Consider the following 26396-nt stretch of genomic DNA (forward strand, 5'->3'; position numbering starts at 1 on the left):
TTTGGAGAATCATAGATTTTTGTGTGGAAAAAGGAGTATCAAGTAATTGCAAAGTTTAATAAACCCATGAAAAAGAAAACGACTGACTTGTCCGCTTTTTCTGAAAGACTTCCCTAGTCGATCAAGGAGGAGTATCTTGCATGATCTTGCAAGATCCTTGCAAATGATGTTTTTCTTGCAAGATCCTGCAAGATGGAGGTTATCTTACAAGATCTTGCAAGAGTGAGGTTATCTTGCAAGATGCTTGCAAGATCATGCAAGACAACCAACTTTTAAAAAATTTCACAAAACCTTATTCTGAGTGCCAAAAAAACTATGATCGAATTTGACTACAGTCACAAAAATTTCGGAGTTCAATTTGATATAAGAAGACTAGATTAAACAAGTTTTTGAAATGTTCATATGCATGCTCATTTTCATTTTTCGTAATGCAAATAGTTTCGAGTTGTTGTTATAATTTATGCATTTCCAATTAAGATTTCAAAATCATTTTTTTGACTCCATTGGAATTTTTATGTAGTTTTACAAGTCTAGCAATTAAATTTCAATTATTGTTTTTCAAAAGTTTGAGGAATAGAGTCAATAAGTTTGCGTTATTTTGTATGTTGTGTTCATATAAATCCAGTAAATAATTATGTTCATCTTATTATGCAGTTAAATTTTTCTTTTTTTAAATTGATTGGTTCAGGTATTTAAATGTCTTTTTTGTTACTGGTACTGCTTTCACAAAAAAAATCATATCTTTAATGATAAAGTCAATAATGTTGAAAAAAATTTATGAAACAAAGTTCTATAAAAAACAATTAGGAGCCCAGCTAAAGTTGGTGGCCCGTGCTTGACATTGAACGAACTTGCTATACTGACACGGCACAAAAAATGTGAATTCAACAATTGGATTTGGCCCAAAATCTTAGTTGTTTCTCCAATAAAAAAAATTGAGAAGTGCATAAACTTTTGAGATAATTAATTTCTCAAGGAAATAATTTTTCTCTGAAAAATATCAAGGAGTCAACGTTTCTTCGGGAACAATTATGGCAATTGGTTTTTATATTTGAACTTTTCATCTCAGATTTGATTGTGCAAGTTTCAAGAAAATTGAAAAAATTTCAGGAAAAAACAATCAAAAGTTCTGAGAAACTGTCAAAAGACTTTCAAAAAACCGTAAAATTTTTCACAAAAACCGATTGTGGCCGCTTAAGCAGAGGTTTATTGATTGAATACAACGTGAGAACTTGCACGGTAGTTTTCGCGTAAAGTCAAAAAATTTCCAAAAAACTGCCGAAGTTTCAAAACTTTGACCTGAAAGAAAACCATAATTTTTTCTTAAGACAGCTCGACATCGCCAATTATAAAAGTAGGTTTTCAATAACCTGTTGCTTTGATTTGCTTAAACTTGATATCAGGTTTGGCAGGAGCATTGGCGAGAAAAGTCCAAAAAACGGTCAACAAATCAAAAATTGGACATTTTGGAGAATCATAGATTTTTGTGTGGAAAAAATAAGGCGTAGCCGCTTATGCCGAATGACTTAAGCAACCTGTCAGTTTGAATGAACCTAAAAAGTCAGATTTGAGAAAGTTTCAGAAAAAAAACTTTCAAAAAAACGGCCAAAAACAAAATTTCCAAGGGCCATAACTTTTGATGTCAAAATAATTCGGAAGTAGTCGCATAAGCAAATGAACTTCTCATAACTCGTGCTTCGAATTGATCCCAAAATCTCAGATATCTTAGGGAAGTTTTCGAGAATGCTCAAAAAAATTAAAAATTTGACTTTTCTGAGTGCGGTAACTTTTTGTGTAGAAAAATTTTATGAGTGGCCCCTAATTCAGAGGAGCTCTACTGCAAGGGATCTCCATTGAAACAACAAATTCAGATTTGAGAGGTTAGTTTCCGAGAAAATTCAAATCGATTTAAAAAACGGTCAAAAATTAAAAACTTGACAATTCCAAGGTCCATAACTTTATGTGTAAAAAAATTGAGCCTGGCTGCATATTCAGGGAGCCTTTTGGAACTGTTCTAATCATTGTATGCAAAAACTCAGATGTGAGAGGTGTAGTTTAGGAGAAAACGAATAACCAATCACAAATTTGGGGCCATAGATTCTTTTTACAAAAAAAATGGCTCAAATGTTACCCCCATAGACGTTTTCGAAAGCTATAGGCAGAGTGGTAAAAAAACTCTAGAGGATTATGCAGCTCACAAGAGAATAAGCAATATTTTAATTGATACCCATTTTTGAAAATCAGTTGAAGTTTCTGAGAAAAATAAAAAAATTTCCTATAAATTTGAAAATAACTTTCCATAACGAAAAAAAAACATCAAACTGATTGGTAAACATGCAACCAAGTTGAAAAGTGCTGAGGCAGTGTTAAAGTTGTGTTTCCCTTAATTCAACCCAAAACTAGGTGATTAGGCCGATAAAATTAGGCCGAAATACGAAAAAAAAAACGAAGAAGGGAACACAAAGTCATAGTAAGTAAAATTATATAATGTACGAGTAAATCAAACACTAAAAGCAACATTAAAATAATGCGCACAGCAAAAAAACGATTCCAAGATGTGACAATAAAGCCGAAAGCAAATACGCAGAACAAAAAACGGTAAATAGTTAGGAATACGTATCGATACGATAGATGCGTCCTTTCAACTAGAAAAAGAACAAGACTGCTCGTATCAGGGCGAAAACCTGGAAATTCCGACTGCCTTTTAAGGTTTTATGGAGCACTAATAACATTAAAAAATTAAATGTAATAAAATAACAGTGAAAAGTTCCGAATAATTCTCTATTACATCCATCAAACATATTTGACTGAAAGAAAAATAAATAAAATTAAAAAACAAATTTATCCCCCACACCCGCGATATCATGCTCACCCCCCCCCCCCCCCGCTCCACACACAATGCAAAAGGATATACTTTGCGACTAGTTGCTAAAAAAGACCAAATCACTTGCCCAAGTACATTTTTAAAAAATTTCTGAGCTAGAGTAACTAGCCGCATACGCGCTAACGATCATTTATATTGTTTGTTAAATTCATAAAGTGAACCATATTGGTTATTTCCGAACCCGACTTTTTTCACACAAAATTGATCATAGGTGAAACATTTTTTGAGCTCAGAGCATTGATATCTTGCAGATAGTATTATGAAATCGAAAACTGTCAAAAAATTGAAATTAATCTGAATATTCCATCACAGTTCCGACTTTGAAAGAATTTGACGGAATTGTGCATCGAATGTTTTTTATGTCGGGAATTTTTGAATTTTTGAGGTTTTTTTACAGCGTTTTAAAATATTGATGAAATGAGCTCAAAAAGAAAACAGATATTTAATGATCCATTTTCGCGTAGCAATAGGGGTATGGATATGACCAATGTAAGCCAATTTGGTATAATAATGCGCGCTTATGACCATTTTTCTATAAAAAATTATATTGAGGCAAGTTTTTTTGATCTTTACAACAGCGTAACTAGACGAGAAACATACCACTTTGTTCTTGAAATTGCGTAAGTGGAATGATTTGCAGAAATAAAAGAAATTTTCGAAACTTGAATGTGTTTTATCTTATCTTTACTAAGCCGAAAACAACTTCAGATACCTTTATAGCACACCCGGACATTCATCACATTCAGGGATCCCTGATACCAGAAAATCTAAGGGCTCTTGGCTCTTTTCCAGTTCCCCCCTTTCAAAGTACCAAGTTTTATGTTTGTTTTACGTGTTATTACGGCTAAATGGGTGATGTTACGCTGTTAAGTATAAAGAACAAATCTGTTCACAGTTGTCAATTTGTTCACCACGCTAAATTTCATAGCATTATGACAACGTTAAATAAGCTTTTCAAAATTGAATATGAAAGGGGGGACTGGAAAATAGCCAATCTAAGCTTGTCATTTCAATAGGGTTCCCCATGTTGATGTTTCTCAAATTAATTAGATTATTCTTACATAGCAGTAATTTTAAACAATTATTTCCTAGAGTAATAGTTTATGTTATTCAGGGGGCAAAATTGTCAGCTATCATGTTTTTATCATTTGATGAGCCCTTTCTTCAACTCTTTTCTCATCGTCTTCCCATTTCCGTTTCTCGGAATTTGGTCTATGAAGTACACTTCCCTAATCTGTTTGTAAGCTGACACTGAGGCAGCCACGTGTGCTATAAGTGTCTCTTTTATTTTTTCCTGGGGCATTAATGTCCCTTTGGGGGAGGGGACTACAAATGCGACTGGGCTCTCCACGTTGCTGACGCTGGGCTCACCGACGACAGCGCAATCCATAACCAAGTCACTTTGCATCACAATCTAGACAAATAATAGAAAGTATGAAGATGAAACCCGACTGCTTCTATCAGGGCGATGTTTTGATTGTTCCAATAACACTTTAGCGTCGGTTAAAAATTTATGGTTACAAAAACTTTGTAGAAAAACGAGCGAATAAAAAAGAACAAAACAAATGTTTTTTTTTCTTTTTTTTTTAGTTTATGTTAAAACAATTTGTCCCAGGTGAAGTATCTTTTTAATCATGATTCTGCCAAAAAGGGCCAGTTAGTCCAAAATGTCAAGTTTATTGAAACTTTTTTAGACAAAAGTTGTTCAAGACTAGCTGAGGGGCATTCGGATCATTCAGGTACGTGCCCTGATATACAGCACTCTTGGTGTTTTAGGGTAATTTTCCACGGCTTTGAATGCATTATTTTTGGTAATCTGAAAAACATCAATGGCTTCAGCTGACAACTTAGACGCTTGTTTTTTCTCTAATAAGTTGTTTATTCTGCCATTCTTTTCTGTAAATTACAAAATGTGGTTTAATTCGGCTCTGAAATTGAACTAACTTTAAATCAAAACTTAACTAAATTGAGATATTTGTTCTACTTTTTGTGTCATCAGAAGCAAAAACTGTTGGTTTATTTTTTAGATAGTGCGTGTGAAAGTCAACTACAAAAACAAACAAAAAAGAATCCATTTTTTGCCAAAAATGTATATTAAAATTTTTCAAATTTTTCAAATCAAAAACTACTTTAAATACGTCAACAAGCAGTCGGAATTTTCAGATTCTACTGTGTTTAAGCTCGTAGGAGTCCAATTATAGTATCATGTATCATATTAAAGACTCTTCAGTCCTTATTAAAAATGAGCAATAAATGTCGTATGATAGACGCTTTTTTGCAGCAGGCCCTTTTAATGGAAAAAAGAAGATTTTTTACCAAAGTATTTCAAACAATTTTACCAATTAGACTTTTTTGAAATTTTTTTATGGAACAAAAGCTTGAAAATCAGAAAACTTTTAAATTAAATTGGTTCCAGAAAAATTGTTTCATGGGAACAACTAAAAAAGCGCCCAGCTTTGGTTCCTATTTCCGCAGAAAGTGATGAATTTCTTATGCTTGCCTTGCTGTGGTTTTTTTTCTCCAGCCAAAAGTCCACTTTTGTCGGATGTTTGTCCAGAACTTAAAAAAAGGGAAGATCTTTGTCTTCGAGAGTGTATGTGTTTTACTTTTTTCTTTTAATTCTTATAATTCATGTAAAGCCCTCAAAACTGGATTTCACTTCAGTATCAGTAAGATTGGCTTTCGAAGTTTCTTTTAGCACTTTCTTCTAAAAATTTTCTTTGATTTTTTTTCATTCTCCGATTAATTTTTTGAAAAAAAACTAGTCAAATATACCTAGTTACCTCAAAGAAATCGAAAAAACACTTAAAATGCTGAAAAAAAACTAAGTATAACGATAAACAACTTAAAAAAACTTTTTAGAAAAAAACGATAAAAGTTCAATGAATGTTACGTTAGCAACGGAACAAGACTTACAAAGAGGAAAAAAGCCGAACCTCTTCAAGCAGACACAAGTTGAGTGGGGAAAAATTATAAAAAAAATAAAAAAAAATTTTTTTTAGTTTTTGCCAATTTTATTTTAGTAAAAACGCTATCAATTACCGGAAAGGACAATTGTAATACTATATTTTCATACCTCCTCTATTTCGTCAGCGGAGACGTAGAAGCCCCTGAATTTGATGGATTCACTCATTCTTCCAGTTATATACACATTACAGTTCTCGTCTAGCTTTGCAATGTCACCTGAAACGAAGAAGCTTTACCGGTTACAATTTAAAAAAATTATTCTAGCCAGAATGAAAACAACTGCTTCTTTTTATGCTTAGATGTCAATTACTTAGGTATCATAGAAATGGGAATAAATAATCCGAAGGACCGAATGTTCGAAATATTTTGACCAATCAACCTCAGTAAAAAATAAACAAATTTTGAAGTCGGGATAAGCAGCCATCGGATTTGCCCTCAATTAACTTACAAAAGTTTACAGCAAGTTATCTTACAACTTTAACACAAACTTTACGAGATATTTTTCATATTGCAGGCATGTGTGTTGTCTTTAAACTTTCTTTCTTAACCATCTCAAAATTTCTATCATTAAAAAGTGTTTGTCTCGATAGATTTTGAAGACGGATTTGGAAGGAAACATCAACTTTTTGTTTAATGTTTTAATCCAGAATTATGAACTAGCAAATGAAGCTAATCCTAAAGGAATTATATCACTGAATCTTTCTCATAAAGTCATCGCTACATCCAACGATGAATTATTACTAAACCTGTTTTGTAGAAGCCGTCCTCAGTCATAGAATCTTTAGTCTTCTGGGGGTCGTTAAAGTACAACTTATCCAGTTGTTGCCCATTTGGAAGTCTAATCATCATCTGCCCCTCAACGCCGGGCTCAGTGATTAATCCCGACGCCGGGGCGGTAGAGGTTATTCTGTCTCTTTCTTCCTCCCCCATCCGTGCTATTTTGAAAGAGATTCCAGGTGCACACACCCCCACTGATTCTATGGGCGTTAGGAGGCGGTCGTTGGTAGCAAATACTACCCCACATAATTCAGATGCGCCGTATATGTTCTTAAGCCTAAAGAAAAAAGCCATTAAATCGGTAAAATTCACGACCACACTTATTGTTCCGACCACCGAAGATGAGGAGGTTCTTTGGATTTGGTTGAAGTTGTTCATTTATTTCGATATGAAATACAAGTACCTAGAAAAAACATCCCAACAGGTTTGAGTGACACATCATATTGAAGCCATTTCCAAAATTTGCCTTCCATGTGACATCAATAACGGATCCTTATTTGTTCACAAGACCCAAAGTGGTACAATGATGGTGAAATGGAGCGAACAGAGGAGACGAGGTAGAAATGAAGAAAGATACGACGAGAGCGAGTCAAAATATTACGATTACATGAGAGTGATTAGAAGAAACGCAGCGTGAAAGTCGACCCAAAACCGACAGTCGTTTCAACCGCTAAGATTGAGAATCGGATCGAATGAGAGCATGGCGAGAAGCGTGGAAGAGCGAGGGGAGAGTGAATGGCAAGAAATTCCCGCGAGAAGTTCCATTCTGATTGAAAAGACCCTGCTTTGGTCAAATTTACAGCGCCGCATTGAAAAAACAGGCCAAAAAAGACAGTTTTAGGCTTTTTTTGAGGTTGCTGAGCAAAATCCCGCTTTTTCGACGCGCGCTCCCCCTCAAAATTATTATATATTGGCGGCGAAGGCGCCTTTAGAAAATTTTTTAGGGTTCGTCACCAAATATGGATATCTCAAAATAGTACAAAGGGGGGACCCATTGGGTCGTCAGGGGATCGAATCCCTGAGGAAAAGGAACGACTCCCCCCCCCCCCTGTCATATATAGTATCTAATCATATATTACGTGTTGGCGCCATTGGTTAGCTATGTGTCTGGTGCGGCTACTAATTAATTAATACCTGCCAACCTTAAGTTTAGTCTGCGATGTTTGGATTCATTGTTGTTAACCGTTAAAGAATAAACGAGTCAATCTTAGTTCAGTGAATTAAAGATATTGAACCTGCATTTTTCACATGGCGCAGCAAGCAGGACAAAGCGCGGGATCAGGAAAAAATCCACTGGGAATTACGGCATTTTGGCCGAGTAAATGTACGGAAGCACCAATGTTGTGGGAGCATTGGATTACACGATTCACCTGGGGTGTAATAGCAAAACATTCATTCAATCCGACGGCATTTTATTTTGCTAATACGCTCACTGAGGCGCAAATTACCGGTCTGCCAGAGGAGGTGAATGGGAAAAATCGAGTGGAAGCAGAGCAGACACTAATTTCTAACCTCTATTTGTGTTTGGGGGAACGTGGACAGGACGAATTACATAACCGGAAGCCCCATCTGGACCTGGCGACTACCCGATATCCACGGGTGTTGGATGAATTTGAGAGTGTTTTCCGCAAGGAAAGAAACGAAACATTCGAGACGTATCAGCTACTATCTCGGAAACAACGTGACGGGGAAACGCTAGAAGAATTTCACTCCGTTTTGAGTGGACTAGCCGCTAGATGCTCATTGGGAACATTGGAACGACGGGTGTTACGTGATGTATTCATAGTAAATATGTCCAACAAGGAAGCCCAAACGGAGCTATGCCGTTCAACTAAGACACCAGATGAGGTCTACCGGATTGCTTTGTCATATGAACGGGGGGACAAATACGCAAAGTCGTATAAAGTATCCGGTGGGGGACTTACTGCGGCACCAGCGGGTTCACTACAAATTAAAGCGGAGCCTATAAGCGCAATTAGAGGAGGGTACCGTCGTCCATTCCAAAGAGGCGGACGTGGATTTGGCAGGGGCGGCACAAGGGGCCGCGGAGGAGCAGCAGATCGCAAGTGCTACAATTGCGACCAGAGTGGTTTTACCCCGGACCACATTCCAAAGTGCCCAGCAAGAAATGTAACCTGCAATTTTTGCAAGAAAATGGGACACTATGAGCGAACTTGTAGAGGACGTCGATCGGCGAATAGGGGTCGCGTAGGCATGATAAATGAGGATGACACCAATGGCGGGACTACCCAAGATTATCCGGAGGAGAGTGCATCCAATTACGGAAGTTCTGTCGGATGGGTGACTGATTCAAAGACACCGGCACATGGATGGGATTCGGATAGTTCGACGGAGTATGTGGTTATGTCAATTCGGCGGAAGGAGGAAACGGAATTAAAAGTCGCGGGGGCCAAACTAGCCTTAAGAATCAACGGCAAAGCAACTCAAGCCTGGATTGACAGTGGTTCGCCAATATCCATCTTCACTATTGGGGAACTAAAACGTACCCTGGGGACAGTCAACGTACAATTGAAACCGCTGAATCCACAAGACGACCAATTCCGCGATTACGGAAACAATCCGTTAAAACTTCTGGGAAAGATGCAAGTCACGCTTCATTCCAATGGATGGACTTGTTCGTCGGATATAAACGTCATCGGAGGGTGCCGACCGTCTATTATTGGCAGGGATTTAATGCCCTCACTAGGACTGATGCTGGTACAAGCACCATCGACAGAAGGGGTGAAAAGCATACATACCACGGAAGGAACTGTGGCGATGGACAATGACCTGGATGAGTGGCAGACACATTTCTGTAAGCAATTTCAACATCTTTTTCACAGGGTAGGGCGCATTCGAAATTATAAGGTGCAGGCAGATTTCTTCAAAAACCTAACTCCAATTCAACAAAAAGGTAGGCGAGTACCTATAACATTACAGGAAAAAGTCGATAAGGAGATTGAAAAACTGTTGGGACAGGGTCATATTCAAAAGTTGGAAGAATGTTCAGACAAATATTTTGTTTCACCTATTGTCATCACCGTGAAAAAGGACGGTTCTGTTAAACTTGCACTGGAATCTAGAGAACTAAACAAACAAGTGCATAAGAATAAATACCAAATGCCCAATATTGAAGAACTAATGGACATCGTAGGGCAAACTATCAGCGAACGCAAACAGGGGGATGTTTTTTTTACAACGATGGACCTCACGTACGCATACGGTCAACTTCCTTTAAATGAAAACACTAGTAAACATTGCAATTTTTCATTGGTGGGAGGCCGTTCTACCGGTACATATCGATTCAAAACAGGATTCTACGGATTGACAACCATGCCGGCGGAATTTCAACGGGTCATGGATGCCATTCTGGCTGAATTTCCGTGCGCGCATGCTTTCATTGATGATATATTAGTAATTTCGAAAGGTACCAAGATCGAACATATCGCTTTAGTGGAGAAGATTTTAACGAAACTCGATAAAGAAAATATGGCTTTGAAGCTAGAAAAATGTCAATTTGCGAAAAATACTTGCGAGTGGTTAGGCCACCGGATTACGAAATCAGGGATTACACCAATGGTGCGGAAAACAGATCCAATTGACAAATTAACCGCCCCGAAAACGCTCTCTCAGTTGAAATCGTTCATGGGGTCAATCCATAGTCTTCACAAATACTTACCGGCGTTAGCGGAAACTTCGGCGCCTCTACGTCCACTTCTAAGTAAGAAGAACGAATTCCTCTGGACAATTGACTGCCAAACAGCGTTCGAATCGATTAAGAAACAAGTCGCGAACATTGTCGAACTTAAGCATTTCGACGTACATAAGGATATACGTATCGTGTGCGACGCAAGCCATAACGGTTTGGGGGCGGTACTCGAACAACTAGGCACCGAGGGTTGGCGACCAATATCATTTGCGTCGCGGTTTTTAAATGCGGCCGAAAAGAAATATTCGACGAATGAGCTAGAAATGCTGGCCGTAGTTTGGGGCTCCGAATACTTCAGAAATTATATTTTCGGGCGGAAATTTACTGTGGTGACAGATCATAAGGCTTTGCTATCTTTATTGAATGGGAACAATAAGAAAAACAAGACTATGTTCAGTCGATTAACTCGCTGGATTGATAGAATTATCCCCTTTGATTTTGTCATTGAACACATGCCTGGGGCTACAATTGGCCTGGCGGATTACCTTTCAAGGCATCCGGTGGGGGAAGCCACGAAAGTTAGTCTTTATGATAACACTTTCACAGTGGCAAAATTGAAATCAATTACCAATTCACTCGGATATATTGATACCAATAAAGGGATCATCAAAGCATCAAAGGAATCAATTGTTTCAGCTAAAGATATTCAAGTTGGAAACGATAAAGTTAACATTCCACCGGAAGAGGGCGTCAAAACGCGTGACCATCGGTTGACCAATCAGAAGCCACTAAAACGAATAGCTGAGTGTAATGACCGGGAAAGCGCAAAAGTAGTAAAGTCAATCACCGAATGTAAACTACGTGAGTCTGATATTAATTCCACAGTAAACAGTAGTCCTCCATTTAACAAAACAAGTTATCGATCTAACAAAATACACATATCTACAATGACATCACTTAATTTGAAGAAATTAAATAAATTACTGTTGAAACATCCAGAAATAACGAGCGGCAGTAGCAGCGAGGTGGAGATTGTGGATGCACGATTGGAGGCGGAGACGCATCACACCAGGGACATTCGATGCAACACAGTCATCTCCATTCCTTCGGCATTCGGAGGTGAAATTTTTCCGGCGGCATGCCCAGCAGGAGGGAACGTCATCATGTCAGTAATCCCCCGGGACTGCAAGATAGTCCGCAAAAGCAGTGCACTGCCGGAGCTATTCAACCTGAAGCTCGTGGAAGCGAACTATAAAGGGGACCCCCAGATGCGCGCAATAAAAGAACTGGTGGAGAGTAAGGACCCGGATTTGGAAAAGAAGGTCAGAGCAATGGGTGCCTACCTCGGACAGCACACACATGATTTCCACGTGCGGGAAAATTGTCTGTGGATGGACGAACGACTCGTCATCCCCATACCACTCAGGAAGGCTGTGGTTAATCGGATACATGCGTTTCACCATGGGCGCTCGAGTATGTTCGACGCTGCGAGGGATGTCTGGTTTCCCTATCTCCACCGGAGTTTAGTCGCAGCTGCGGATGGATGCAAGGAATGCACCGATGCAGGTAAAAGCCTTAAACCATTATGCGCCAAAGGTGATGTTGGGAAGATCTATGAACCACGCGAGCCGAACGAATGCCTACAGCTTGATTTTTGGGGTCCAATTAGATACTTAAATGAGTCAAGTAAATATGTCTTGGTAGCGGTTGACCGATTCTCACGTTGGCCCTCTGCAATGATCTGCGGAAATAATAAAAGCGACAAGGTCCTTAAGTTCATTAAACAATACATATCTCAACATGGTGTCCCTAGGAAAATTTTTATGGATCAAGGTACAAGTTTCACATCGAATGCAGTTAAATCATTTTGCAATTCCGAAGGAATTGAAATAATTTATTCACCCGTGAATGATCATCGCGCCACCGGGTGTGTCGAACGTACCATTGGCAGTCTGAAAAACTTTGTCTTAACTTACGCTAAAGAAAAAGATAGTGGAAACTTAGAATCAATGATAGAACGAGCTTTGAGTGCTCTAAGATTTGCCCCAAATGCTACTCTCAAGATATCGCCGTTTGAGGCTCATCACGGCAGAGAAGCCAATACGGTACTGCGAAATCTTACGAAAAAGCCAACCCTGCAAAACCTAAACTGGGCCAGAGTGTTGAAACAAAAATCTGCCTATTTAGATTCTACTGACCCCAGAGCTCCGAGGAACATCCAACCCATGGCAACGGATTGGGAAGAACGATCCGACGTGGAGTTTGATGTCGATCATATGAATCACCCTAGGCGACTGACACAAAATCAACTAGTTTCGGCGGCGGATGGAACACCAATGGCTGACGGGGACGGGAAACAGGCTTGTGGGGGAAAGTCTAAACAGCCAAGTAAACGGACCGAACTGTTGTTCCAACGACTCAAGGATAGCAATAAAAGGTATAGACCCATAAACCAAAAAGTAATTCGCGAATCTAAGCACACTATAACTCTAGCAAATGGCTCTGTACTTAGGAAAAGTGGGGTTGCCGAGAAAGTCATCAAATCGAACGCGCCAACTACCGCGAGTAAGCTAACACTACCACTCCCAGCTATGAGTGCATTGCAACGTCGGGCGGAACTAAAGCGAGCAGCGAACGAACAGGCGGCGGGGACGAGCACACAGAGTAAAGCAAGCGCACAGATTAAGGCTGATAACAGAGTGCGAGAATTTTCACCAGCGGAGGAGGACGATTCGGATTCGGAGTACGAGCCAATAACAATTTCCAAACACGCAGGGAACTCAACAATAGCACCAGGGCGAGATGTGGAAGGAAATGAACCAAAAATGAATAACGATGTAGAAGACGGAATTGGAAGACCAAACTTATCCGAAGGAAGCGGAGCTGGAAAATCCCAGGGGGTGGACACGGAGGTCCAGACTATGAGCAACGAGCAAGGGGGGAGTGCCCCAAATTTGAGTAACGAAGGACGAGGGGGGAAACATTCTAAAAAGAAAGGGGAACGAGTACGACGCTTACGTCTCGTATCATACTCTAGTCAAGAATCAGAAGATGGAACAGGATCACGGAAAAGTACCAGGAAGCGGACGGCGGTATCTAAATTCGGCGGGGTTATGATAGATAGTATATTGAAAGCGAGAACATCCAAAGGAGAGGAAGACAGAGAGCGGGACACTAATTGAGCAGGAAGGCACATTTGAAAGAGGGAGTGAAAAAGGAAACTCAAGAAACTTGTTAAACTAAAACTCATGCCCAGGGAGAGGGTGGACTATCGCTGGTCTAAAACTCAAACATTTCCGTTGGATAATTTTAAAACAGTTGTTTGAAAATTGATTGTTGAGGGAATGTCATATATAGTATCTAATCATATATTACGTGTTGGCGCCATTGGTTAGCTATGTGTCTGGTGCGGCTACTAATTAATTAATACCTGCCAACCTTAAGTTTAGTCTGCGATGTTTGGATTCATTGTTGTTAACCGTTAAAGAATAAACGAGTCAATCTTAGTTCAGTGAATTAAAGATATTGAACCTGCATTTTTCACACCCCCCCTAAATCCGCCCCTGATTATAAGTACTAATTACTACTGAACAAAATTACTAGTTAAAATTACCTGCACTTTCCCTCCAGTTTTGCCCTCCTCAGGAGCAGATTGACCTTTTCAAAGTTAGGAATTGTTGCTCCAGCCAAAATATACTTGAGAGAAGATAGGTCAAACTGATCTAGTTGTTCGTACTGGGACAGGAAATTCAGCACCACAGGAACTGCTATGATGTGAGTCATTTTGTACTTTTGCACCATTTCTAGCACTCCCACTGACCCGGGGTAATCAGTCACTACCTAAGTGCATGACTAATGACATCTACGTCAGCATTTATTTTGGAAATTTTTTTTCCAAAGCGGCCAAATTTTTGCAAAAAAAGTGAGGATGCATATTTCAGATTATATATCACAAGGGACTGGGGATTATATAACACAAGAGACTATAATGGTAGAAGAACAAAAAAAGCGCGGTTCGATTCGAATATATCTTTTAAAACCTAAAACCTTTGAAAACTAATAAATCACTGATATCGTCGGTTGCGATCTAAGACTGAGTGAAACTCTGTTAGTTTTTTACCCTTTATACTTGTTAGAACCCATATTAGGATTAAAAATGAAAGCCCTACTTAAAGTAATGTCATTTTCGCAAGGTATTCTTTTCCAAATGAAACAATAGCCTAAAAATGCAGATTTCACTTTTAATCCTAATATCGGCTCGAAAAAGTAAAATGGTAAAAAAAAAATTGAAAAAAAAACATAAGATACAAAATTTTGTAGTACCAATGAGGGTCCATGGTAGATAACACTGAGGAACGCAATGTTTTGGCCCCCCACGTGGGAAAGAGGCTGGGCCAGAAGGGATATGTCAGCTGGAGAGTATACATATGTTCCCTTGGAGGCCAAGGCCAAGATGTTGTAGAAGATCATCTGAGGGCTGATTTTGATTGGCTTAGGCGAACCTAAACATTCAAAGTAAAAGGTTGAGGATGTTTTTTATGGAAATTTTTTGAATTTAAAAATTAGTGAAAAAAAAAGTAAATGTGAAACAAGAAACAGATTCAACTCATTCAATTGTCATGAAAACCGAACTAAATATATGCGTAAAAATTAAAAACATTAAATACACTAAATCCAATCAATTCGTATAATAAAAGATGGCTACGCGATAATACACAGAGGCAAAGCGGAGCCTCGCACCACTTGCGATACAATATAAAATTAGCAGTGCAAGCTAGCAGACAGGAAAAGAAAGCCAATAACTCTAAAAAAGACCAAAAAAAAACTTCAAAAACCATAAAACATCAAAAAGCTGTCTGGAATCATGTTCTACTTGCCCAAAACACGTCCAGAAACACTTTTGACGGCAATTAAGGATTTTTAAAAAATTAACAAGCGGCAACTGAGCCGACTAAACTAAAGTAATTTCCCGTAGAACCGAAATTATAATTGTTGTCATAAAAAATGTAAGTATAAATTGTGTTCTAAGAATTTCAACAAATTTTAGCATCTTATTTCGAGTATTTGTGATCGGGGTAATTGTTTTTTTCCCCAATTTTTGCCTTTAATTTAGCAATTTTGATATGGTTTATGATACATCTGAAAGCTACTGATGTCTTGAGTATAAATTAAAATATATCTTTTATAGAAATTTGAAATATATTTTACCTTTGATTTTTTGAACAGCCATAAGGATCTGAAAACTGTCAACTTACCTTATTTAAAAAAAATAAAGCCCGAGAGTTTTTGTGCTATTATTGATATACGGCCGTTTATTCCGTTCCAAATTGAATTGAGGCAAATTATTTTGCATTAGCAAGATATTTTAAGTTGAGTGTATGGGGAGTTCTTTAAACAAAAACACCAAAAAAATATTCACATTTTTTTCGTTTTTGTTTTGATAAGTTTATCTAACTTTTTTCCATTTCAAAACCGATTTAATGAAGGTACATTCAAGTTTAAAGATAGCCAATTTGGCCATTTCCGAACAACCAACGCGCAATATTTTTCTGCTAATAACGCGAAGGAAGAGATTTAATCCGCCCTAGAAATAATTCCAAATTGAACTGAAGCTTGTTTTTGATCTATTATTTCTTTGCTGCATGCAAACTATATCACTTTTGACTTCACATTGCGCGTGGGGGATGGTTTTCTTAAAAATCTCAGAAAAATAAGTAGTAGAAATATTCACGGCTTTGACTTGATGATACGAGAAATCTTTATTTCTTCCGACCAATTGCGATTTGTAACTAGTCGCTTTTGATGGTTTTTGCTAAATTAGTTTCGATTGGTTTCGATTAGCTCAAATTCTATAAAAATATTTCAGCTGCGACTTAATTTTGTTAAGTTATGGCTAGTTGATTATTGCAAATTAGGCCTAATTGGAACAAGAATGCTCGTATCAGGGCAAAACCCTGAATTTTCCGACTGCCTTTAAAGGTTTATGGAGCAGTAATAACATTAAGAAACTAAATGAAATAAAACAAAATGAAAAAATTTTTTTCTCAAAATTGAAATTTTGTATGAAAATTAACCCAATACCTGCCGTATAAAGTACAAAAGGATGAACTTTGCTCCTTGTAACAAATCAATTATGGCAAATAAGTTTTTTTCAACCAATTTGGAACGATTTCTAAGACGGATTAACTCTTCGCTTACGCGTTTATAGCGCGAATATATAGCGCGTTAATTGTCCCAAATTGGCCAAAATGGCAATCTTTAAGCCCCATTACTTTACGAAAAAAGATCACAGATAAAATTCAAGACAGCAATACTTTTCGAATGATTAAAAAATCCGTCAAAAATGGCTAGTTAAAAGTCGAAATTTGTCTGAAGAAAAAAAAACTCACATTACGAGGCCAAACTGTGCATTCTGTGCATATGAAGCGGATTCCGCAACAGGCCAAAATCAGATTTGTCGTGGAATCCGCAACATTGCTATTTTTCTTTGATGTTTTTTGCTGTTTTGGATTCCACAATGAAATACTTAAAATATTTTACCGCTCAAAATCGCTCCAAAAATATCCGCAATTGTATTTGCGGAATCCAAAACAGTTTGTGAGATCCACAGACAAATAATAAGACATGTGTGTAGTTACATTGAGCTGTTGCGGAATCCGCAACTGTAAGTGGAATCCGCAAATTGTAAATGGAATCCGCAAATTGTAAATGGAATCCGCAGTTTGTTTGCGTATTCCATTTATTTTTGCGGATTCCACTGACATTTTGCGGATTCCACTTACATTTTGCGGATTCCACTTACATTTTGCGGATTCCATTTACATGCCTATTAGCAAGTGTGTTGATTGGTATGCCCATACAAAGGAATGAAAGTGACTCAATTTCGAGATTCGTTGACCTTAATTTGCAGTTTCCAACAGCCTGCATTTTGCCGTATATAAAACTAAATGAAATTGACATTTGCGGTTCCAACTTTTGAAGAAAATTTGGAATATTTATGCTTGGGATGATTTTATATTCAGTCTTTTTTCTATTTCCCTATACCATTTTGAAGATATCGCTAACCTAATTCTAAGCTGACATCGTTTTCTACCATTTTGATTTTTACTCATTTAGATAACTTTAAATCTATCATGTTTTGAGCAAGCACCAATATGTTCTGTCAAAAATCCTTTTAATCATGTATCATCTCAATCCACCCACCGTTTCCGACCACTTGTAATTTTTACCGAATTAAACTTGCGCTAACATTTCCCGATTGTCTCGCAAAGTCAATGGCTAACGCACAGGATAAATTTTTGAAATTGAAGGGAGGGGACGGTGAAAGAGCCTTTACAACCTATAGGTCACAAAATCATTCAGAATAGGTTTGGAATTTACCTGATGTTCCAGAAGAAAGCAGCATCTGGCAAACATCGTCCAGTTCATGTCTGTCGTACTCAGGGTTCTCTATCTGCTCCCGTCTCGTACTGGTCAAAGTGACCTCATAACTCTCCCCTCCCTCGTCCTCCCCCTCCCCCTTTCCAAGCCCCTCTCCTCCTCTGGAGTCGGTGATTATGACATGTGTCAGGAATGGATGGTCTATTTCCTCGGCTATCCTGAAAAGGTCAAACACATGAATTTCTACGACAGTTATGTGGAATACCAAAAAACATAGACGAAAGCCACCGAGTTGAAACTTTTTGAAAAGCCTGCCCAAAAAACATCAACCAAAATGTTCATACGCTTGTCAAGTGAAAATAAATTTGATTTGATGAAAGGCAGTCGACAAAAATGACTTCCAGAGTTAAATCAGCTTTAAAAAAAGTTACCGCGCAGTAATTATGCTTAAAAATTTGTGTAGAAGAAAAACTTTTAACATTCCAAATTAAATTTGTTCAATGAAGCACATGAACTCATACATAGCACATGAACTCTAAGGCTTTTCAAACAATGCAATACCAAGCAAGAAACCAACATAACAAATCAGACCCATTTAAGCCAAAGACACCTTCGTTGCGAAGAAAAAAACAAGAAAAAAAAACAGAAAATCTTGAAACTCAGTTACCTGCGCTATTGAAAAACTTCTCGATATTGTATTACAAAAATTTTTAAATCGCTGAACTTTCAGAAAAATTTTGCGTTGACAGAACAAAGCTAGCAAAGTGAGCCGAAACTCAGTAGCTCAGAAAATGCATTTTTGAAAGTTGAAAAAAATTTAGTGCGAAAAATTACGCCTGCTCTTTGTCTTGCCAAGCTTAGAAGTTATCCCACAAAATAAGTCGAAGCAATCACTGAATTTAGAATAATTTCAAGCAAGGTAGTAAATGCTTTGCTTAATCTTTTAAGCAAGTAATCGACTTTAAATTAAAACTACGTTTTAATTTGAAAGGCTTGTTAGTCGTAAGCCAAAAAATTTAAATTGCCAAGTTCTCTTGTAAACAAAAACAATGTCACCACAAAAAAGCTTTTCGAGAAAGTTTGAAGTTTTTTGACAACTTCAACCGATAACTGAGAAAGTCTTTTGGGCTGTTACTCTGAATCAATCTACAAAAGAATGTATTAATTTCAACGTATTTTACGACGCTTAAATGCAAGAAACTAAGTCCGAACAAAATAAGAAGGAAACTAAGTCCTCGCAGCCAAATAAACGAACATTTTTCGTTTTTTTAACATTAACAGAAAAGTATAAAAGCCAGAAATTTAAACTAAAAATTTGCTGCTCAAATTTGCAATGAAAAACTTTACCGAAGAAAAAATACCGGGGTTTAAATAAATTTGAACGTTTACACAGAGGCGAAGCTGCACTTTGCAAACATTTGCAAGAACACGACCAAAAATCAGCTCTATCAGGTGAAATAAGAAAAGTAGAAATAAGCCTCGATTTAGCAAAAACTCGGCCCCGTGTAGGATTCGAATCTGCGACCTACTGCAATCAAGAGATTTTGCGTATCACGCACTATCCACTCAACCACGCAAGCTTAACAATGGAAAAACACTATTCACGAATAAAGAAGCTACATATGCTTTTAAATTGCCAATGCGATTCATCAAAAGCGGCACCAACTACAAATAGACTGAAGTTTGCAAGTAATAAATTGGAATTTAACAAATTGAAGGCATCCACACTAACTTTGCATGTAACACATTGCAAAGCATAAAACCACCTTAAAAATATGCATTTCAAAAACTGCGAGATATATTGAGTTGGAAATCTTCTGAATCGAGTGTTAATAATTATTATTTTTTGAAATAAATCACTTTTTTCGGTTGATTTGATGAATTAAAAAAGCATCAACTCTGTTAACTTATAACTATTCGAATGTCAAAACTCATCTTTTGGAAAACTGTGAAGGTTATCCAAAATTGACCCCAAAATTTGCGACTTAAAAGAAGTTAAGTAGTAATAATCTCGCTTCGCAAGTGTAGAAACGATAAATGAATTTTTGATAATTTTTTTTAGTTCTGATAGCAGTGAAAGCTTCCTAAACCGCAATTTTATGCTCAAAACGACTATGCATTCAAAAATTAAAATCTAGGAAATACTTATTTAAAACAATAGCAATGATAAAGAAAACAAATTATAAAACAGTTGACAAAAAATTATCCAAAATTTTCTGCAAGAAAATCCATAATATATTTATTCAAAGTTTCAGTAAACTTCACCGAAAAAATATTATAAGTGCAGCATCTCTCTCAAAAAGCATAGAGTACAATTTCTAATAAAGCTACCATTTTAAAACGATTTAAAAATTTTAAAATTTAAAATAATTGGAATTTAGTTCTATAAAAAAAAACTAAAAACTTTTTGAAAAACCATTGGGCAAATCAGCCAAAAGCTTTAAAACCCATAACAAAAAAAGTTGAAAATCGTACGTAATGAATTTTAGGACATAACTTTCCGCTGCAGGATTTGTATATATTATCTACAAACAAAGCAAAAACACTTGTATACAGGATAAAATGCAAGTGATGCATTGGTAAATTTTTCATATCCGGTTTTAGCCCTTACTTTCATAAAAAAAAGCAACAAAAACTTCTAGTACCTGATTGCTATGACCTTGTTTATAGAAAAATTATCAGGCAACATTATAATTTTTACTGATGGATGGCTGGAAGAATGAACAAGCGAAGACTGTTGAACTGATTCACTTACTGCTCTGATCGAAAAATGACCAATATATGCGTCAAGGTGTTTGACATATGTTTCGAGTGAAATTGTTCGAACACATGTAAACATTTGACGCAATTTCCGCGTTCGAAACACCCCTTCCGTCAAACACAAAATCGGAAAAGGCTCAAAAACATGCTCAGATGATAGTCGATTACAAATTCTATCCATTTTGTTGATTCTATTTGAGATCGCAGCAAAAAAAAACGCCCCAGAGGTGTAGAAGTAGTTACGTCTCCGCCTCTCAATCGTAAGGTCGGATGTTCGAGGCCCACCATGATCCGTTCTTGTTGCTTTAGGGCGAAGCAACATTACCCATCCAAGAAAAATAACCAAATCAAATTGCATGTAGTTCTTATGCAGGGGCATAACAGCAGTTCGCCGTGATGAGATGTACAGTTCGTATGTTGGTCCTTTCCCTCGTGGATGAATGGTCTTAACCTCTTAAACTCGAGCTATTTTGTTCCGTAGTTATAAGCAAGTATTTGCGTGAACAAAAAAAACACCACAAAAACGAAAGAAAACAAAATCTGATGAAATATAATTATTTATTATTGACAAAATTAAGTCAACAAACAACATATGAGATAGATTGAGATTGTCTCTTGAATAGGCTTATGCGTTATCTCTTATGATAGTTTTATCCGTTACGGATAAATGAAACGCTGGCATGTTTTGTGGTTATATCCCCCTGCCTTTATTGATACCAACTGAAGTTTTAAATTACGAAAATGCCTTTATTTTACTAAAGTTTGCAGTGCTGATATTCCAAACGTCGAAATAAAAATACAAAAAATAGGAATTAAGTTACAATTAAAAAAGCATTTGGGTTCATTTTAAGAATATAATGCAAAGAAAAACAGCATAAAATATAAAAAAACAGCCAGTTTGAGATCTGTCTCACCTCAGCATCTTGCTTTTTCTAGGAGAATTGATCCCATTTTGTAGTACAAAAAAATATATAATTTCATTTTTCATCATAAGGGGGGTATAGCCCAAAAACAAAACAAAATTTTTAAGTCTGTCAATTTTTTTTAAGTTAACCAGTTTATTCGAGTTCACCTAAAACCTTCTGAATAACAATGATTTCTGAGCAGGAGGGAACATTTAGAAAGAAAACAGGCCAAAAATCACGTTTTTGAGCTTTTTGAATGAATTAGTCTCGGTCAAATTTTGCCACAGGCGCCTTAAAATAATTTAGAAAAAATTTGGCAAGCAGAATTGAAAGAAATTGGTTGCAAACTGAGTAATTTTAAATCGCTGACAATTGCTGGAAACCAGCTACTTTTAGTGGAGTTCGCTATAACTGAAAAAAAACTCGTTTGTACTTATAATACAAAGCAATAGTAATACAATAAGCAAGGCAAGTATTTGTCTTTGAATTCCTCATTGTCTGTGGTTCCTAGTTTTTAAGCATTTGTTCTTTGATACCAATTCAAAGATTGTATGTGGAATCCAGTTCCAGTTTTGCGGGAAAAAGAGACAAAGTATGTGGAATCCAAACCAGTAAAAAATTTACCCAGCGCGGCGTCGTAAGGAAAATTTTTCAATTTCAAAATTTTCACCTCCTAAATTTCGGGAAAAGTTCTAACGCGTTTTCGACCAAAGACAAAGAAGAAACCTTTGAAAATCTTTATAAATTGTTTGCTTCGATTGACTCATATCTGGTGAAGTTTGTCGAAACATTGAAACGTAAATCGCGCACTTTGAAACGGTTAAATAAATTTTTTCACACCGCACACTGCTTACTTTTGATAGCAATTTCTTGTGAGTACAAGAACAGTTGCACATGTTGTGGTGATACTCCTGCTAATCTCAGGCCAGGGGGAGCTAGGGTGGGTGGCAGAGAAGACAACTTCGCCCCTCATCAGATGACAGGCAATGAAGACCGCCAGCCACTCCAAACTGTTCTCCCCCACCATGAGGATGACCGTTTTCTCTCTAGTGCAAACACCCCCATTCATCGCATTCATCTTATTCGTTTCATTCTTTTCATTTGCCTTACTCTCTCTTGTCTCATTCTTCTGGTCTGACCTTTCAAGTCCGGCGTCGATTAGCTGCGATTTCACTCTCTGTCCGACAGCGAACAAATGGCTGCAAAAATATGAGCAAAAATTTCTCATAAGTTTCCGATCCTTCAAACCTAACAATTAAATTACCCACTATCGAGATTTCATTCAGGTTAGTTATAGTTTTTCGATTTAAAATTTAAATAAGAACATAGAAAACGGAAATTGCACCCAGGTATAAAGACAGTTATGACGATATTTATTTTTAAAAATCTGGCGAAAATTGCTGTGAAAGCTATGACCTGTATGAGATATTTCTGTCTGTCAACGCCTCAATAACTCTGCTGTGGGGGTACATTAGGGTGAACACTTCTTCCAAGTAGTCCGCGACAGTCACCCATCTGTCCGTGTACAAAGAAGTGTCGAACTCTCCGAGCGGCGATTCAAATATTCCATCTGAATTCGGAACGTACAGTCTCTCGTATGACATTATTTCAAGTGGAAGAATCAGTTTGTTTTTTGAAAAACAAAACAGGTTTTGCGGAATAATTGCCGATGGCACTAAAGTTTTTATTATTATTTATATGCTGCAACCAAAATTGAAACTTTAAATGGCAATTTTATGAAGCTAAAAGTCAAACTAAACCGTCTTTCCAGTCCAAAAAATTTGTGACGTTCAAAACTTTATGGGTACAAAATCAAATCTAAATGTTTCAGATTAACTATTTTTAAAAACTATAATTTTTAAACCGGTTCAGTTATGGCCAATGGTGAAAAACTCTGCAAATTCTGTTTCATGGGAAATAATCGTTTATGTTTTGCTCTCAAGTATAAACCGACACTGCATGCTAGACTGAATCATCCATCATCCGAATCGATTTGAAACCATCTGTTCGGTTTTTGGTTGCTTCAGCGATCAACCTTGTCGCGTATTGATTTTCTGTATATAAAAAAGTGTGGTGTATTGACTAGCATAAAACTCGATTAGCATAAAAGTTTTAAATTTGAAAATTGAATCCACTAGCTGAAAAAAATTGGAGCACAAAATTCAGATATTTTCAAAATTAAAATCATTATGCTATAAAAACAAACATAAACAAGGATAGCCGGTTGCAGTGCACAGAGTGCTCCGACCATATTCTTGAAAAATACAAAGTTTTTCATGTTTGATTTTTCAAATTAGTGCTGTTTCTTGTGCTTAGGTACAAAAACCTAAAATTCAGGCATATTCGACAGTCACAGTAAATTAAGTAAATCGAGCAACGGTTTTTGTCAAAAAATGACCAGAAAAAAAACAATGGTTAATTTTTTGCAATGGTTTTTTAGCGTCATTTTTACTCGAAAAACGGCGCTAAATAGTATCAAAAACTCTGGTACCTTTTTTATTCGAAATTTTTAAAAGTCGCTCGAATCAGAACTGAAAAACCCTCCATATAATCAATCTCTCCACCCATTATGATGATTAATTGTGGAAAGTATTTTTAGTTGAAAAAAATAAGCCTGCTCGCTCAGCATATTTGCTCAAAATTAAACCAAAAACTAAAATATTTAAACAGGTTTCTTCTCAACACTGAGAAATTTTCAAAATATTTTTGAATTTCGTAGGAAACACGACTGAAAAAGCTTCAATATGATATATCACTCGACCCGATCCAATGGTTATTTATGGCTACTGATATCGCGTGCGAAACAAAAAACTAAAACTCGAATGAAAATTTTCTCTATTTTCAGTACTCGGAACATTCACAGTTTAATTGCTTATTTTAAAATTTGCGACGCAGACAATGTTCGGTTCAAGCCATTACAGCTCGGGAATTTCATTTTAGGCTTTTTTTCTCCTATGCCGTTTGCAAAGATTTCAAGTAATTTTTCTGTTCAAATTGTTCGATTGTTAGAAAATTGGCATGCTTGATTGGTGTTCATACTTTACCTTGTAAAAACACTTTTTACACCACAAAACTGATGCTGGGACGAAGTGGGTGGAAGAAGAAGGATCTTCAATTTATTGTTAATTGCTAAGTTTCTCCATAATCTATTTATCAGAAACGCAAGTTTCAATTGTCGGTGTTGTTTTGTATTTCTGCGAAATAAAGCTAGCAGCATTCTGCTAATCGATACATTATCATGCGTTCAAACTTTTATGCTAGTCGAGTTTGATATTAGTTGAACGGTCAACATAAAAAGAGCATAGCCAACCAGTCACACAAGTTGAGATTGACGGGCTGTTTTTTCCACTTTCTCCCTCAACTGAAATTCAGATTTGAAATCTTAATACAAAACTGCTCGTATCAGGGCAAAACCCTGAATGTTCTGACTGCTTTGGAGCAGTAATAACAAGGTCTATGGAGCAGTAATAACAAGAAAAATTTAAATGTAAAGTAAAAAAATTAAATTTTTATTTACTTTCAGATTTTTTGTAAAAACATTCCCCCAAACGTCATACTAAGTACAAAGTGATAGATTTTGCTCCTATTATCAAATCACTTATGACAAATAAGCTTCTTTCAACCAAATTGAAACGATTTCTAAGACGGATTAAATCTCCGCTTATACGTTAAAAGCGCGAAATCTATCGCGGGAATAGTCACAAATTGGCCAAAAAGGCAACCTTCAAACCCCCATAAGTTTACAAAAAAGGATAACTGGTGAAATACCTTTTCAATTGTAAGCTTAAGACAATAATGCATTTTGAATGATAAAAAAAATTCCGCCAAAAATGGATAGTTAACAAAGTCAAAATTTGTCTGAAGAAAAAACCAAGGTTGTATTAGGGGGAACATAGATTAAACGAAGAAAGTATTCGTAAGGCAAAAATATTTATCAAAAAGTGTATATCTCAGCAGAAACCAATTTTATTGATTACCTCGTTCGGTTGCCGCATATCCAATACACGCAATATAGTTCAAACTGCAAAAAATTGACCACTGCAACGTAATGCCAGCTTGCCAAAAGAGGGTAAAACTATATACGATAGTTACGGCAGGTTAAAGCAGCAATATTTAACATTGCAAAGAACAACTCTGTAAAACATATTCTGAATTAATCGGAAAAATTCATAATCTAAAGCGAAGAAAACCTAATTCGGAGTGCTCATTTTATGTTTCGACTTCGCAAGTCTAGCACAAAATCAGCGCCGGACCAAAAATGGTTACTGATGACAGGGATTTAAAGTTTTTTTCTGTAACAAACTCGCAATTTTCAGCAACGGATTGCTGCTCCATAAAACATCTGCAACAGAGAGCGCTGGAAAAAAAAACAGATTAAATTGAGAAGACTTTTTAAACCGCTAATACAAGATGCATTTCAGTGAAATTCTTTTATAGTTTTGAGATCTTAGGTTTTCTAGGTAAGAAAAAGATATAGCTTTTTCGAACATTTCTCACAAATATCTACCCGCACTGAGGCCAATTAAAACTTCAAAAAGTCAGCCATATATTCAGCCACTAAGTTTAAAAAATAAGTTTTGCGTGTCAAACTTTTACCTTTTTGATTACTCTTATAATTCTATACTGGTCAAAAGTCACCCTGAGATTTTATCTGAAAAAAATAATAACGAGCATGAACTATAATCCTCGAGTAGATAAGACGGTCGAAACATACCTCAAATACGGTCGAAACGTACCTCGAGCACTGTCGAAACATACCTTGACGATTTTATGTATGGGCTATGGCGACTAACTTTCCAGGCTTCTGGGACACACTTTTAGACTATCGTGAATTAAGGATGGCTTCTCTGGCCTCAATTATTACACCTAATTGGAATACTATGAGTGTAAAAGGACTTAAAAAATGAGTGAATTTGAAACAAATTATCGGTATTAAGAAAGGGGTTAAATTGTTGTGGGGTTATCTTGTTACGGGGTTATAAAGTAGGGGGGGTAAACATAAGGGGTTAAATATCGTCGGGTTAAAGAATGGGACACCCAAATCCGGACCATCGCGGCGCATTTCTAGAAGAAC

The 26396-nt window shown here is 36.8% G+C and overlaps 1 protein-coding gene across 1 annotated transcript; it reads right to left on the minus strand.

The window, feature by feature from the left end:
• Positions 1-3863: 3863 nt before the first annotated feature.
• LOC134857238 (uncharacterized) lies at positions 3864-23156 on the minus strand. Its single transcript, XM_063873615.1, has 8 exons — positions 22739-23156; positions 22177-22521; positions 17658-17875; positions 14601-14779; positions 13891-14117; positions 6598-6905; positions 5961-6067; positions 3864-4298 (listed from the first exon to the last, which is right to left on the minus strand). Exons 1-8 carry the CDS (start codon positions 22924-22926, stop codon positions 4029-4031), a joined length of 1842 nt encoding a protein of 613 aa, XP_063729685.1. The 5' UTR covers positions 22927-23156; the 3' UTR covers positions 3864-4028.
• Positions 23157-26396: the final 3240 nt, after the last annotated feature.

This window comes from Symsagittifera roscoffensis, chromosome 1, assembly GCF_963678635.1.
Source record: "Symsagittifera roscoffensis chromosome 1, txSymRosc1.1, whole genome shotgun sequence".
NCBI lineage: Eukaryota > Metazoa > Xenacoelomorpha > Acoela > Convolutidae > Symsagittifera > Symsagittifera roscoffensis.

What these genes read in the sequence shown, in the direction of transcription:
- LOC134857238 (XM_063873615.1), bottom strand. Translation starts at nt 22,926, where the DNA reads ATGTCATACGAGAGACTGTACGTTCCGAATTCAGATGGAATATTTGAA. An exon ending in ACAAGAAATTGCTATCAAAA is followed by an intron (nt 17,876 to 22,176) that starts GTAAGCAGTGTG and finishes TGACCTTTTCAG; the next exon opens with GATAGCCGAGGAAATAGACC. An exon ending in GCTTTCTTCTGGAACATCAG is followed by an intron (nt 14,780 to 17,657) that starts GTAAATTCCAAA and finishes TTGAATGTTTAG; the next exon opens with GTTCGCCTAAGCCAATCAAA.